This window comes from Penicillium diatomitis (genome assembly GCF_028827545.1).
Source record: "Penicillium diatomitis strain IBT 30728 chromosome Unknown utg000002l_segment0_segment0, whole genome shotgun sequence".
NCBI lineage: Eukaryota > Fungi > Ascomycota > Eurotiomycetes > Eurotiales > Aspergillaceae > Penicillium > Penicillium diatomitis.
The window spans coordinates 3,052,236-3,067,090 of record NW_026623174.1 but is presented as its reverse complement, the minus strand read 5'-3'; the positions used below and the strand labels follow the sequence as shown (position 1 = coordinate 3,067,090).

The 14,855-nt window shown below is 49.4% G+C and overlaps 6 protein-coding genes across 6 annotated transcripts; 2 read left to right on the top strand and 4 right to left on the bottom strand.

Moving 5' to 3' along the window:
- Nucleotides 1–208: 208 nt before the first annotated feature.
- N7539_002150 (aromatic alcohol reductase) lies at nt 209–1,398 on the bottom strand (the record flags this gene model as incomplete). Its single annotated transcript, XM_056931753.1, has 4 exons — nt 209–607; nt 664–842; nt 931–1,264; nt 1,360–1,398. 4 exons carry the CDS (start codon nt 1,396–1,398, stop codon nt 209–211), a joined length of 951 nt encoding a protein of 316 aa, XP_056793784.1.
- A 1,049-nt stretch (nt 1,399–2,447) lies between these two features.
- Nucleotides 2,448–3,836, bottom strand: N7539_002149 (uncharacterized protein; the record flags this gene model as incomplete). The annotated part of the gene is made up of 6 exons (XM_056931752.1): nt 2,448–2,749; nt 2,818–2,888; nt 2,955–3,328; nt 3,405–3,472; nt 3,538–3,574; nt 3,633–3,836. The coding sequence occupies 6 exons, from the start codon at nt 3,834–3,836 to the stop codon at nt 2,448–2,450; spliced, it is 1,056 nt and encodes a 351-aa protein (XP_056793783.1).
- Nucleotides 3,837–5,965: 2,129 nt separating this feature from the next.
- On the bottom strand, nt 5,966–7,369 carry N7539_002148 (epoxide hydrolase family protein; the record flags this gene model as incomplete). The annotated part of the gene is made up of 3 exons (XM_056931751.1): nt 5,966–6,909; nt 6,965–7,021; nt 7,090–7,369. The coding sequence occupies 3 exons, from the start codon at nt 7,367–7,369 to the stop codon at nt 5,966–5,968; spliced, it is 1,281 nt and encodes a 426-aa protein (XP_056793782.1).
- Nucleotides 7,370–8,216: 847 nt separating this feature from the next.
- Nucleotides 8,217–9,432, top strand: N7539_002147 (uncharacterized protein; the record flags this gene model as incomplete). Its single annotated transcript, XM_056931750.1, has 5 exons — nt 8,217–8,401; nt 8,462–8,501; nt 8,588–8,712; nt 8,849–9,044; nt 9,112–9,432. 5 exons carry the CDS (start codon nt 8,217–8,219, stop codon nt 9,430–9,432), a joined length of 867 nt encoding a protein of 288 aa, XP_056793781.1.
- A 272-nt stretch (nt 9,433–9,704) lies between these two features.
- Nucleotides 9,705–12,656, bottom strand: N7539_002146 (uncharacterized protein; the record flags this gene model as incomplete). The annotated part of the gene is made up of 1 exon (XM_056931749.1): nt 9,705–12,656. One exon carries the CDS (start codon nt 12,654–12,656, stop codon nt 9,705–9,707), a length of 2,952 nt encoding a protein of 983 aa, XP_056793780.1.
- A 523-nt stretch (nt 12,657–13,179) lies between these two features.
- On the top strand, nt 13,180–14,711 carry rvb2 (RuvB family ATP-dependent DNA helicase reptin; the record flags this gene model as incomplete). The annotated part of the gene is made up of 3 exons (XM_056931748.1): nt 13,180–13,188; nt 13,248–13,694; nt 13,758–14,711. 3 exons carry the CDS (start codon nt 13,180–13,182, stop codon nt 14,709–14,711), a joined length of 1,410 nt encoding a protein of 469 aa, XP_056793779.1.
- Nucleotides 14,712–14,855: the final 144 nt, after the last annotated feature.

Genomic DNA, 14,855 nt, shown 5'->3' with positions numbered 1-14,855 from the left:
GAGCTGGCGCTCTGGGCTTGATAGGAAGAAATGGGCGACTTTGTTCCCAAGTTTCGGGTGATTTGAATGGATTAAGGAGCGTTGCCTTTCCGTATATATTCTGTTGGCAAGTCATGTACATGTGAACCTCCTATTCAAGACACGAGATTTCGGTTTTCGCGATCGATAATTTGACTACTTATCATCATTCATGCCGTGATATCATCGCTCAGGCTTGAGCTTTTGCTCTTTCCAGAGCCGCCATTGTGGCCGCATCAAGATCCTCTTCCGGGAGAGCGAGAAGCTTGTTCACCGTTCCCTTGTGATCGACATTTCCACAGCCATCGGGGTAGAAAACTCGGGTGTACATCATCTTCACAAATCCTTCGAAATTCCCTTCCTGCATCTGGCGTTTGCTCTCCTCATACCGTTTGCTGGACGGCTCTCTAGTGATCTTCCAATCCTCCCTCTTCGTTCCCGTCACTCGACATGCAGACTCGAGCATCTCTTGCTGATTGACGGTGAAAGACCGCAGGTATAAGACTTTGTTCTTTAGGTCTTCCAAACAGCTTCCAGAGCCCTCAGCATTGATTGGTAGACTCAGAATACCTGCGACTGCCCGACCGACCTGTGAAGACTGTCAAACTGTGAGCCATCAGAGGGTTTCATCTTGGGAATTCGTACCTGGGGCCATGTAGAAACGGTGATTCGAGTCTCTCCCTCGTCAAATAATGTAGCAGAGTGATTGAGTAAGTCGATTCCGAATGCCATAGCGGATGACAAGCTCCATTCATACCAGAAACCAGTCGATAAGCTGATATAGTTGCAGTCATCCAGCTCTTGAAAGACCTTGCGTACATTCACTGTAGCAGTAAAATCTCAGTTAGTGCTAACCAAATGCCCAACTGGTTCAATTACATGGCCGCCGCGGCCATTCCATCACCCACTCACCTTTCTTCTCAAAAGCGGAAACATCTTCAACTAATTTTTCGTTCACGCTGTCCACACCCCAGTCATTCAAAATCCAGCGGACGCCTGCCTCGTTTGCGCCTTTCATCAGAGCCACCTCGGTCTCAAAGGGGACAAGGCCTGGCAAGGTGATGATCAAGGCATCTTGACCTCTGAGAGCTTCAGTGATGGTCTCTGCCTTGTTGTAATCGATGACTTTGCGAATCACTCCAGATGGAATTTGAGCTTCGCTTTCAGCCCGAGTCAGAGCCGTCAACGTGTGTTTTCCGGCGTCAAGAATGGCTTGCGTCATGTATTGACCGCAGTGACCCGTCGCCTAGGTACCGAACGTTAGACTTTATGTGTGTGTAATCGATCATCCTCAAGTAAGGAAACGTTCGAGCGAATAAGGCTGAGGACCTAGAGACCTACACCGACGATGGCAACGTTCTTGATACGATTGTGAGCCATGTTTGGCTAGTTGAGACGAGGTCGCGCAGCTGAAAGACGATAATGCGTTCAAGAAATGTGTTGTTGAATGTCTCTAAAATAGTCCGGAGACATTGAGTTCCGAGCGGTTGAGGCACTTATCACTCCCAAATCAATCTACGTAATTACGGTCGGGCCATGGAAGTATTAGGTCCGTGATGTCTTCAATCTTCAGCATGTTGTTGTGCCGCCGGGGCGCGGTCCAGCGTGGAGGTATGCGGATCTAAGATTTATCTCCGTTAGCGCTCGGACTCTGATCTAAACTGCGGTCCGAGGCTGCTGGAAGTCAGTGAATTAGGAGAACCTGAAGCAGGAATCTTATTTGCAAGACATCCATACCTCGTCTATCATTGCGCCCATCGCGAACGCTTGCCTTATGTACTTTTGAAGGGGAAGTGTGCGTTCTCATTGCAGTATCCGGCTTGTTTCCGGATTGCTTGTTGGATGGACAATGACATCATCCGGTTGACTCCCTGCAAAGATAAACTTCATTATGGGTGAATGTCCACGATGCGGATATGGATTCAAAGGTTTGAGATTATTAGAGTAATCAAATTTTACTGCTAGTGATCTTGAATAAATCCCGTGAAGAGCCTTACAGGTGGCTATTTCTTGAAGATGACCGAGTCAAAGCATGCGGCGCCATCCATGAGTATGGGACGCTGAGCTGATTCCATCACTCTCATGCTCGATGTGGAGTAGCTAGTTGCAAGCATTTGACACTGTCTGATAGACCTTGATCATTGGAGTTGACGAATGGATACCTAGGTCCCACGTCGATCATTGACCTTCGAAAGGTGGTTGTTGTCAAAGGCAAATAAAATGTACGTCTACATGTACAAGGATGATTCTCGTGGTTATGGGCATATTAAGATTAGGTCAATGAAGGACACAAGGCGAATATATACTGAGGCGACGCGGGTGTCGCCTTCACGGTCCAGCTGGAGCTATTTCCACCGACTCCTTGTTTGAGCCAACCCTCTCCATGGATTACCGTTGATCGGCCAGTTCCACTACTCCACCAAAAATCATTATTTTCCCGATTCCCCAACAATCTTGCTATAGCTGTGGATCTCGATTCCCTCTTCTGCGACACAAGAATCGACCGGACCCTTGACGGAGCTTCGCCCTCCGCTAGAATTCGTGGTCGCGCTGTTCCCGCTCTTCAAATACCCCTTAGATGAGCCGCGTGAACCGCGGCGGGAAGACCGTAGTACGGACCAGAAGCCTTTACCTTTGGTTGAGAACAACGGACGAAGGTTTGGTAAGCATGCGGCGATGATACCGACGCCGGCTTCGGTGCACGTCCACATCACGACGGGCATTTGATTGTCTTCGACATTTGTTAGAAGATGGCAATGATGGAGACAGGGTGGTATGAAGAGCTTCGCAGGAACTTACAAGTAATATCATCGCCTTGTTTTGTCAAGTTGAGCATGGCTACTAAACGGACAATGTCGAAAATCAAAGCCCTAACTCAGGTGATGGGGTCAGCAATGTTTTCCCACCACAGACCAATTCAAGAATAGTGCACATACAGTCCGCCCACCATGAACACACATGAAAGGAGCAACCTCTGAGATTTGGCCACAGGCAGCGACCATACCAACCCCTGTGGCATGAGCAGTAGGATGACATCAGAGACAATATTGGGGATCTGCGCCCCGTAGTAGAACTTGTCAGGGTCAATGCAAGCCCCGGCAAGCGAACGATCCCAGAATCTAGCCACTGGAATGCAGTTCAAAGTGGCGGCAACACAGATGCTGACCGTCCACAGGACGACGAAGATACTCATAGTGTAAACGCCGAACGCCATGAGTTTGGTTGAGAATAGTCGTCGGTACAGAGCCAAAATGGACAGTTTGATCAACATCACATTCGTAGTGTATACAAATGGATTTGCCCAGCCAACCTAAGGAAAGACTGAGTCAATTACCGATGCCATTGGTGGGTGTCCCGGAATAGGAGGAGCAGCTGTGTAAACTTACCTTGAAGAATGTCTCCAGATTACTTTTGGGGACAGTCTGGATGTGTGAGCCCAAGCCATTTGACAGCACTTATCACTTTCAGTTAGCTTCGTCATTGATCTGAGAGCAGATTCGAACAAAGGTTGCAACTCACAAACGGCAGAGCCTGTCGAACATCCATACTTGAATATCTGCAGCAGATACGATTAGGGTATTTGCGAGATGGCCCCATGATTGGCGGTATCTTACTAATGCAGCAATGATCAAATAGTCGTCCAGGAATAACCTACTCCCGGTAATTCTTCGGGCCCAAAGGCGCAGGCCGACAGCGAGAGTAGGTAATGTGAAAGCAAAGACAAGAGCCACAATCAGGCGATGACGAATTCCCTGATTCGGATGTTCAAAGTCGCCCTCGGTCCAGGTATGACCGGTGGATTGCGTTGATGAGGACATGGCCACAGAGTCACTATCGCAGCAACGAGGAGAACGTGATCAAAGAATGATTTGGAATTGTCCCCACTGGAGTATTTGGAATCACTTGAGCGTGATCTAAGCAAGTCCCAGGCAGAAAGTCTTATACGAAAGACTCAAGAACGAATTTGAGGTAGTGCTCTGGACGTGTCATTTCAGGACCTCTGTTATATTGGCGAACAGGCCGGCCGGAAAGATAGATTGGCACCCAGTGGGATGGATTTCGCAGATGAGGAAAGTCAAAAAGACAAACTTTGTGGGAAAGAAAAAAAAACTTTAGCTTGTACTGCAGACTTGATGTTTGTGCACATTGACCTTGGGCTACTTATCAAACTTTTCTTTCTTCTATTGCGGTTCGTACAGGGGATGTTCAAGAATTGTGGTGGAACCGTCCGCCTGCACCTTGTCGATACGTCACATTCGGTAGTTACATGTATCAGCAGCCTAGCTCGCCGTGGCGAACAATCTGACTATGCACATATACTGGTTTGTTTTGATTTGGATCGACTTGCATGCTGATAGGAAGTTGAATTTGAGCGAATCTGCTCTGAAGACGCGGGAGAGATGAGGAGATTAAATCAGAGAAGGAGCTCGGAGAAGCCGCTCGTCGCATTCTCAGGACTCCGTCCACAGTGCATTGAGTGGGAGTGTCGAGTACGCCACCCATGTGTAGTCCAATTTCCAATCGCAAGGCACTTGAATATTTGCCGAGTGCTTCATAATCTCCGCAAGGGACTTGGCTTTGATGGAAATCCGGACTGTGAGCAAATACACTCATGAGGCGGAACCCCTCCGATTACCCCGAGGTGTGAAATCCTCGCAAAAGTACGGGATGGAAAAGAACATGCTGATAAAACAATCACTGGCATGGTGGTAGGGTTGTCATAGTCCCCCATTTGTGGCTTTGCCTGGTCCTTGGCGACCAGGCAAACTGCAAGCTACTTCGAAGCAGTGACCAGGAATCCGGGTTCAGGCCGGGTGGGTTCGATCGCAGATCATACACAGTCAGCACTCAAAGATGTTTCCGAGGGTGGACATGACAGGCGCAAGAATAATACTTAATGGTACAATATTGCATGGATTCGGCTAATATGACCGTAGCAGGTATATCACGGCACCAAATGGAAGACAAGTTGAAGCATCCGGAGACGTATCAGAAAAGGATCCCCCCTCTCGCGGCCCATTGCCAACCTGGGAAGCTGAACGCCGTCAGTCAACGACTGCACGGACTTGAAAGAGCTTTTTTTGAATTACAGAATGGGAAGTTACTGCTGATCAATTATGTATATTGTATAGTCTATTTCTCCCATGTGGTCCATGGCATTTTCCGTGCGGTCCTTGCACATCATTGTTCTTGTTTTTTTTTTCGATCGGATCTGTCGCTCGGGAGTTGTTTTGCATGAATTGATCAAGTATGGATGAGGGAAGTTGATCACTCACGAGAGAAATCAGGCTAGTAACAATGGAACTTGAAGACTTGTTTTTGTCCGACGTCCGTGGCGCAAGCCTCTACAGTTTGGTAGATATGGCAACCCGATCGTCAACAGCACAGTCGACTCAGCAAGGGTTGGGTGGAGCTGGGCTAGTTCTCAGCGCCATAGCGTGGCGCAGATATGTTTGTCATCTTGCGACGCTGCATTCTATTCGCGAGAAGTAATCTTGGCCCGCCTATCCTCAAAGCGTTGGAAGTGGACAGCTGAATTAATTGAAGTAGTCCAAGCAAGGGACGCAGTGAAGCCTTAATTCAATTCAGTCTCGTCATATTCTCGAAAGAAGACACAGCGCTGGAGCCAGCTGATTATTGGAAGGAACATTGATTAGCGAACTACTATCCGATAGTCATTGAGCCTAGAAACTTGACATGAACTTCGCTCCCCATCTCCATCAAACTAGACCCTGATTTGTGAACGAATGCCTATCGAATGATGGAGTATGCCCCTTGAATATGGGAGTGAACACGACAAGCCCATAACCTACATGTATTCGTGCTCCTCGGTGCTTGCACCCAACCTGTAGGCCACCGCTCATCTAGTAATTACGGTTGATGGTATTTTTGGCGCGATTTGCATACTTAGACGTTCTTCCCCAGAAAACAACTGACCCGACGCCTTTTAAAGAAGTCCGTAGCAGGGACCGTTTTTCCCAAACATTGCCCGCAAATCCTCAACGATCGCTTCGGGAACTTCCCAGGCTGCAAAATGGCCTCCCTTGTCGTGCTCGGTCTGTTGCACCACAGGACCCAAGGCCGAAGCCCACGTCGACGGCACTATCGAGATTTCTCGGGGGAAATGGCCGACCCCCAGCTTGACACCAGGGATGTATGTCTTGAACTGCTCATACGGAACTCCATGGACAGGTTCAGGGTGTGCTGCTTCATAGTAGATTCGGACACTGGCCTCGGGTCCGGCTTTGGAGAACCAATAGATTGAGATCCAAGTAAGAATCTCATCATCTGTCCAGGGATAAGAGTCTGTCCAGTCGTGGAGCTTCTCCAGAATCCACGTAAGTAGCGCGACCGGACTGTCTGCCAGTGCTGTTCCGATCGTCTGCGGCTTTGTACTTTGCAGAAAGTTGTATCCGTACCCTTCTCGACGGAACCATTGGGATCGCTCTAATCCTGCCTGTTCTCTTTTGGTATAAGGTGTCAGGGCGTGCTTCAAAGCCAAGCCGGGGCTGTTGTACCAGCTCGGAGGTTCTGTCACCACCATGTTGATGTGAGAAGCCTTGCAGCTTTCGGGGTAGAGAAGGCCCATGGCCCGGGTAATCGCGTAGCCCCAATCTCCACCTTGGGTCACTGTAGAAGACGGTGGTGAACAACGCCGTCCGTCAAATTGCAGAGATGAAAGCGAAATCTCACCATATCGACTGTATCCGAGCTTCAACATGAGCTTGTGGCATGTTTCGGCGTACTGTTTCAGACCGAAACCACGCCGAGTTACACCGGAAGAAAATCCAAAATTCGGCAATGACGGGGCGACGATGGTGAATGCGGGATAGTCTCCCGAGCCACCAAAGTGAGGCAGAAGTTTCGTCACTTCGATGAACGATCCCGGCCCTTTTGCTTTGTTTAGTAACTTTGCGCGTTTGACAGCGAGGAGAAATCGACTCACATCCATGGCTGAAAAGCAGAGGAATGGCGCCCTCCTTTGAGCTGGTCTGGTGGATAACTGCGAGCGTTGGCCAAAAGTGCAAGAACGCTTTTTTTTTATTCTCAATATCAAGTGGATAAACTCACAGTGAATGTCCAAAGCGCCAAAGCCGTCGACTTCTATGTCCGTGTGGTATTGTGGCAGTTCATTGAGATGGGCTTCGGCCTTTCGCCAGTCATAGCCGTCTTTCCAGTACTTGACGATCCGCTGTATTTCGCTGCTCGGTACGCCGAACTCCCATGAGTCCTGTTCTGGTGATGCACACTCCAGCTGAGACGGGAATTTTGCCAACTGAAGGCGCTGTTTGAGGTCGTCGAGATCCGCCTCCGGTACGGAGATAGTGTAAGGCTCTACGTGGGACGACATCCTCTTATCGCGATGGCAAGAATGACAACAACAGATATGATAAGATGATCTAACTTTTCGATAATGAGGCTCGAAAACAATTGGAGCTACCCAGCTTTCTGTCACCAAGGGCAAGTTACTCTCACACCAGGAGGAAGGAGATCATAGTTAAGGTGCCGTGGATACTTATGGTACCTTAGTACTTATAGTGTATTTGTCATCCTCGATGTCATCACAATTTCTTCGGACCAACTGGAGATGCAGTAGAAAGCGTCATCTCATCAACCCGTTCCAGTTTCCCCTCACCTTGCAATTTCTTTTATCACAGCAACCGTAAATGTCCATCCTGCGGGAACAATCATTCAAGTGACGAATGTATTGCATTGACTATCGACAAAATTGTCCACCTGCAGTTCTTAAGGCAACAAAGGGGACGAAGAGATGGTGCTGTGGTCATATGACCAACCTTCTTATTTCCGACGTTCTCTTATGTCCATAAGGAGCTCGAGCCTTCTACAACAGGCGATGCGGGCTCGGAGATGTGCCTGAATTCTCCATGGGGTCCTCTGGGGATGACGTCACTGACATCTTCCACGGGGAATAAACATGACCCAAGCGATCACGTGATCTCGTACGCGACCCGTACCTTTGGGAACCTGCTAATCGACGCATTATTGGACAAGACCAGTGGAGGTATAAACATCCTTAGTCACCTAAGCCCCGTGTGGAGGCCTCAGGTTGACGAGGCACCAATCACGATTATCACAACTTGAGGATCCCAACCGATAGCGTCAACAAGAGATGGGTCTATAATTGTACAGATCGAGCGATTGTTGTCTTTAAGAAGCGGTGCAACGCCCTCGGCAGAATGATGCTCAACCGTATATCTTTTTACGCTCCTATCGGCCTGCGTGCCTTTTCCACAGCTCGCGTCTCCCGCAGAGAATTGGCTTTCCAAGTATTTGGCCCTGAAAACGAGGCGGTTCAACGGGATCCGATCGTCTTTCTCCATGGACTGTTTGGTTCCAAGCAGAACAACCGAACGATCAGCAAGTAAATGACTCCTGGGATGCAGATACAGAACGACACAGTGCTTACGATCATCATGTACAGGGCTCTTGCTCGCGACTTGAAATGTCGCATCTACAATTTGGTATGACCCGGCTTGCGGTTACCTGGCTAGAGTTTGCAAAGCGACCCAGCGGGCAAAGCGCAAGATGCTAATGGACCATGTGTTAGGACTTGCGAAATCATGGAGATTCGTTCCATGCACCGGAGCACAACTATAGTGCCATGGCCGAAGATGTGCAAGAGTTCATGGACCAACAGAAACTTGAGAAATCCGTACTGATTGGCCACTCTATGTAAGTTCTCACAAGCGAAAAGTACCTGATCAAACAGTATGAACATCACGAATGTGGTGCAGTCGTCCTTTTGCCGGTGTACTTTCGTCCCCCTGAACCACCTTTTGTCCTACATCTGACTCTAGAGGTGCAATAGGGGCGCAAAGGTCGTCATGACGGTGGCACTTCAATCTCCAGAGCGCGTCTCCGCGCTGATTTCCGTTGACAATGCCCCTGTCAACGCTGCTCTGAAGAGCGACTTTCCCAAGTATGTCCGTGGCATGCAAAAGGTAGAGGAGGCAAAAGTCTCCAAGCAATCAGATGCAGACAAAATCTTGAAAGAATACGAGGAGGTAAGACCAAATTCAGGGTAACTAGGCTCAACATCGACCAGAAAGCGTTGACGTTGGAAACTCTCAGTCTCTTCCAATACGTCAGTTCCTGTTGACGAATCTCGTTCGCTCGGATGACAACATTCTCAAGTTCCGTGTGCCTTTGTCCGTCATCGGTGACGCTCTCGATAACATGGCGGATTTCCCGTTCTCCGCATCCGAGGGGAAGCGATATGACGGTCCTACGTTGTTTGTCCGAGGCACAAGATCCCGCTATGTCTCGGACAAGACCATGCCTGCAATCAAGCAGTTCTTCCCGAACGCGCAAATTGCCGATGTGGAGGCGGGACATTGGCTAATCTCAGAGAACCCAGAGGGATTCCGACAAGGTATGTTTCAGCGTTCATAGCAGATCAAGCCAGACGCGGTGTTAATGATTCGTGTAGCGGTGCTCAAATTCATCAGATCGTCCTAAGTGAAATGCTACCCTCCCAAGAACACGGTAAGTACCAATACGAGGTAGACATAACTTCTGGTTCTCATATGTATTTGTAAAATAAACATGTGTTGATACAGCAACGCTGTGGGTATAAGGCGCCCGAGGATAACATAGAAATAACAAACACGCTTCTCAAAGAACCCGAATCGACGCGCCGACAAAAAGAAGTGGTCGTCGATCAATCATTTTGTCAAAGCTTTCTGTCTTCTTCGCTGCTCTTTGCGTTCTCTTTTCTCCTTCTTCCTTTGCTTCTTCAACCTTGCAGCCTCGCTCTCGTTTGAGGCACCCACGCCTTTCCATGGGCGGAAAGTCGAAGATGTCCCAGACCGATGTCCGTCATCTGAAAGGGTGTTACGACGAGGACGTTTTCTGGACGGACCAGATTCAGCGCGCCATACAGCATTCTCGCCAGCGAGTGCTGACGATTTGGGCTCGGATTTGAATGTCTTGGGAGATGGCGATCCATTTGAAGTAGGGCTATGGGGATCCTTTCTGAACCATGCCCGACCTTCTTCTGAGATCCGCATTGCTATTGGCATATCCACGGCTGCTTTCCTCACAGAGGCGTTGTTCCCGCTTGCAGAGGGGGATGAGGGACACACTTCCTCCTGTTCCATAACGTCATCTGAGCTAACAGATTCATAGTCACCAACCTCTGCACGTGGGGGAGGCGGAACAGGAGAGCCTGACCATTGCTCCCGCTCACTGTTCCGAGCCGCACTGCCGAGAATCCGATAATCAATGCCGTCGCCGTTCGAAATCAGCAACCGGCCCGATGGTGGGCTAGTTGTCTGTTGCTCCCCTGGGGACGATGGATCGCTGCATGTCGCGGAAAGTATCGCTGCCAATTTCTCAAACCGAGCAAGTGCGTCGTTCTTGAACGCGCCAAGTTCACCGGCAGATGCCGAGTGTTCCAAGCGCTCAATGATTACCTTCATCTCATTGTCCAGTCTCGTCTGCAAAGAGCGCACGTTGGATACAAGAGACTCCAGCTTCATGGACAATTCGGAAACTTGATCGGGCTCCTTCCGATTCTCAATTTCAAGCTTGATTTGTTTCCATATATGGTCAATCCGCGAAGACTCGGCCATGCGCTTGCCTTGCTCGACGCTGATGATTTCATGTTGTGCCTTGAGACTGGCCTCGAGATTTTCATAGTTGGCGGTCAGATGATCGATTTGATCGGAGAGACGGGCGCTGTCATTCATGTGATTCGACATTGAAGAGTTGACACTCTGTGATAATGCTTGTAGCTTTTCCGATAGTTGGTCAAGTGTCTCGTTTTTGGCCTCCTCATTCGCCACGTATTCCTCGAATTTAAGAACCTGTTGAGAAATTTTGCCAAAGTTCGTCAAAGCTTCATTCATCTTCTCCGCTTGCCCCTGGGCTTCCGGAATCAATTCGGCGAGTTCAGAAAAAGCGTCCGCGTGGGTCTGAAACTTGTTCTTGAACTCCCAGGTGTCTTCAAGTTGCTCTTTGAGACTATCGCTGAGCTGATTGACACTTTTCTGAAGATGGAGGAGCTTGGCATCGAGGCCCGTCTGAGCCTGCTCGAATCTCGAATCGACTGACGCGTGGAGTCTCTTTTCATTGGCCCTGAGTGCAGATATCTCCTGAGTACAATAAGATTTGAGCTGATGAAGCTGTTCCAAGGCTTGCGGCATACAAGGATACATCTCTGTCATGGCAGAGGCCATGTTCTTCACCAAGTTTTCGGAATTGATGTTGGAGTATCGATTTTCCAAAGAGCGCACAGCGGCAACTATGGACTCCTGCATAGCCAGACACTTGTGCACTTGCGGCATGTCCAAGAGCAGCTTATTCACGGTATTCCGTAATGATTTATGGCTGGTTTCAAGGTTCTCGACGGCGTTCTTGACATCATCAGGAAGACGACCTTTTGAGGCAGCGTTGCTCTGAGAGTTTCTGGCCGCGACCTCTTCCGTGCGAATATCGCTTGCAAGCTGATGAATCTTACCATCATGGCTTTGCTTGAATGCCATGAATCGAGAGTCCAACGCTTGAATTTTCGCGGTAATGTCTGGAACTTGCTGTAGAATTGACTCCGCGGCTTTCATGGTCTTCTCAAAATCTTGGCGAGAAGGAGAGTAAAGATCGATCGAGGTTCGTAGGGACGTAATTTCGCGTTGAATGACAGTGAGGCGATCACCCAACGCCTCCGCGCGCCTATGTGCCTCAACGGCCTTTCCGTCGGCCGCTTTCACGTCATGTTGGAGCGAGTCGAGATTCATAGAGTGTCCTGACAATGTCATGCCATGTCTTTCGTTTCCGCCCTCCATGTTCTCTCTCCATTCTTCTAGTCTTCGCAACTTTTTGTTGATCATTTGGTTACTCACGACCTGATTTTCAACGGACTTTTCAAGCTTCGAGATGGAAGCTGGCGACGCGGCGTCTGTCTTCAGACGTTGTTGCAGCATCTGATCTTTTATTTCCTGTAACTCGGCCTTAATTCTTCGATTCTCTGCCTCGAGCATCGCGACCCTGTTCTCCTCGTCAGGAGCAACATGAGAGACGAGAGCTAAGCTGGAGTCTGATCCTGGTTTGTTGGAAGAGAGCTCGCGTAAAGACTCATTCAGAGAGACCGCGACGGTTCGTCGCGCCGTCTCTGCTTCGTCTATCTTAGATTGCACTTTTCGCAACTTGAACTTCGAATTGGCTTCCTCGGCCTGCGCATTCTCGATTATGATTGGGAATGCGTCCCTGGATTGTGCCTTTTCAAGGCGCCGTTTGATGGAGACGTTCTCCTCCAGTAATGCCTCCTTTTCTCTCTCGTGTAGGGCTTTTGTAGCAGCAAGACCTGAAAGCTCCAGAAAGATTGACGCCAGGGAGTTTGGCTGTAAAGTGCAATCGCGCAGAGCTCCAGGGGCCGAAGTCCATTCGCTATTTTTCATACGCCCCAGAGACTGGGCTTGATCGGTGTTCTGTCCGGCGCAGTCGGAGGCAAGAGACGTATTGGGCGTTTCTGCTGGAGTCGCAACCTGCGATGCGAATGGGCTGTGAAAGGCATTCATGGACGGTCTCTGAGTCGCGCGGCGTAATCGAGGATCTCCTTGACAGGACTTGGCACTTGACGTTTGGTTTGAGTGTCCTGAATAAGTCGAAGCATTATCCATTATGGAGAGCAAAAACTTGGTCCTGGAGGTGTGTCCACTGGCTTCATTTTCTTCTCTACCGGGTACCTCAGGGATTTTCCATGTGTAGAAGGTACGTTTCTTCTCCCACAGCAAAGGTCCCAAGTTCGCGCAGTTTTCGAGGCCTAGCAGCCAGTCTCAGATGAGCTGAGCTCACGATACTACCGCGACTTGCAGTGTGCGTGAAGCCGCTAGATATTCGACGTGAAATTCAGCCAAGCAAGATTGAAGCGAACCAGCCGAAACAGCGCAGATTTTCTCAAATCGTCTGACTGATGAACACACCCGAGAATATTCGGTCAGAGGTCTCTAGCTCGTACTGTATTGAATGTCAAATCGACTGGCCAGGCAAGAACCTTTTCTTTGAGAGATAATTGCCGGGCGGTGAGGGGCGAAGGTTCCGCGCGGCGGTGGCTCAATTCTTCGGAGGAGCTCTGTTACGTTTTTGGATTCCAGTTATACCGACAGATTCAGCGAAGGCACATTCGCAACAAAGTATTTCACAATGGCTGTGGTAAGTCTCGCACTATCTCACACATGTATACGTACGCTGACGGATGAGCCTTTCATCAGCCAATTTCCACCGTCGCGGAAAGCAAGGAGCTCCGCGGTCTCAATCTTATTGCGGCCCATTCACACATTCGCGGTCTTGGTGTCGATGCCGATTCTCTACAACCTCGCGGTGTCTCTCAGGGACTTGTTGGGCAAGAGAAAGCGCGCAAAGCTGCAGCTGTCATTCTTCAGATGGTCAAGGAGGGCAAGATTGCAGGTCGCGCGATGTTGATCGCAGGACCCCCTAGCACTGGTAAAACTGCTATTGCGATGGGTATGGCTCAGTCGCTTGGGTCTGATGTACCATTTACAATGCTGGCATCGTCGGAGATTTTCTCAATGGAGATGTCGAAAACCGAAGCTCTTACGCAGGCCTTCCGAAAGTCAATTGGCGTGAGAATCAAAGAGGAGAGCGAAATCATTGAGGGCGAAGTTGTTGAGATCCAAATCGATCGCAGTGTCACTGGTGTGAGTGAGGCTATAAGAATTAAAAAGTTCCGATCGAGTGTGAGCACGCGCTGACAAGCCTAGGGCAATAAACAAGGAAAGCTCACGATCAAAACCACCGACATGGAAACGATTTACGACATGGGAACTAAGATGATTGACTCCATGACCAAAGAGCGTGTGATGGCAGGCGATGTCATCTCGATCGACAAGTCGTCTGGTAAGATCACTAAACTCGGTCGTTCGTACGCTCGCTCACGCGACTACGATGCTATGGGTGCCGACACCAAGTTTGTCCAATGCCCTGAGGGTGAGCTGCAAGTTCGCAAGGAGATTGTTCACACTGTCAGCTTGCACGAGATTGATGTGATCAATTCACGCTCGCAAGGCTTTTTGGCTCTCTTCTCCGGAGACACTGGCGAGATCCGCAGTGAGGTCCGGGATCAAATCAACACAAAGGTTGCCGAGTGGAAAGAAGAAGGCAAAGCCGAGATCATTCCCGGTGTCTTGTTCATCGACGAGGTCCACATGTTGGATATTGAATGTTTCTCGTACATTAACCGTGCGCTCGAGGCAGAGCTTGCCCCCATCGTTATCATGGCAAGCAATCGCGGCCAGGCCAAGATTCGCGGCACCACATACACATCTCCTCATGGTCTTCCTCTTGACTTCCTTGATCGCGTTGTCATTGTGAGCACACAACCTTACTCGGCCGACGAAATCCGTCAGATTCTGGCAATCCGTGCTCAGGAAGAGGAAATCGACGTCTCACCGGATGCACTCGCGCTCTTGACGAAGATCGGGCAGGAGTCAAACCTTCGTTATGCGAGCAACATCATCACTACCTCGCATTTGTTAAGTCAGAAGCGCAAAGCGAAGGAGGTCAGTATTGAGGACGTCCAGCGCAGCTTCAAACTCTTCTACGATCCCGGACGGAGTGTGAAATTCGTGAATCAGTACGAGCAACGGTTCATTGGCGATCACGGCGCTGTCAATTTCTCAGCTCCTAGCAACGGCGATGCCATGGAAATTTCCTAATTTAATGATATCGGACGCTCCACTCTGACCTTGGTTTCATCCAGGCAGATCTACGCAATTGGTTGAGCGATACAAGAGACATGTGCAGGATCCGGCGCTTGATTGTTTATTTGCTTCTTTCTTTGTTCCACATCTTCTGATGTA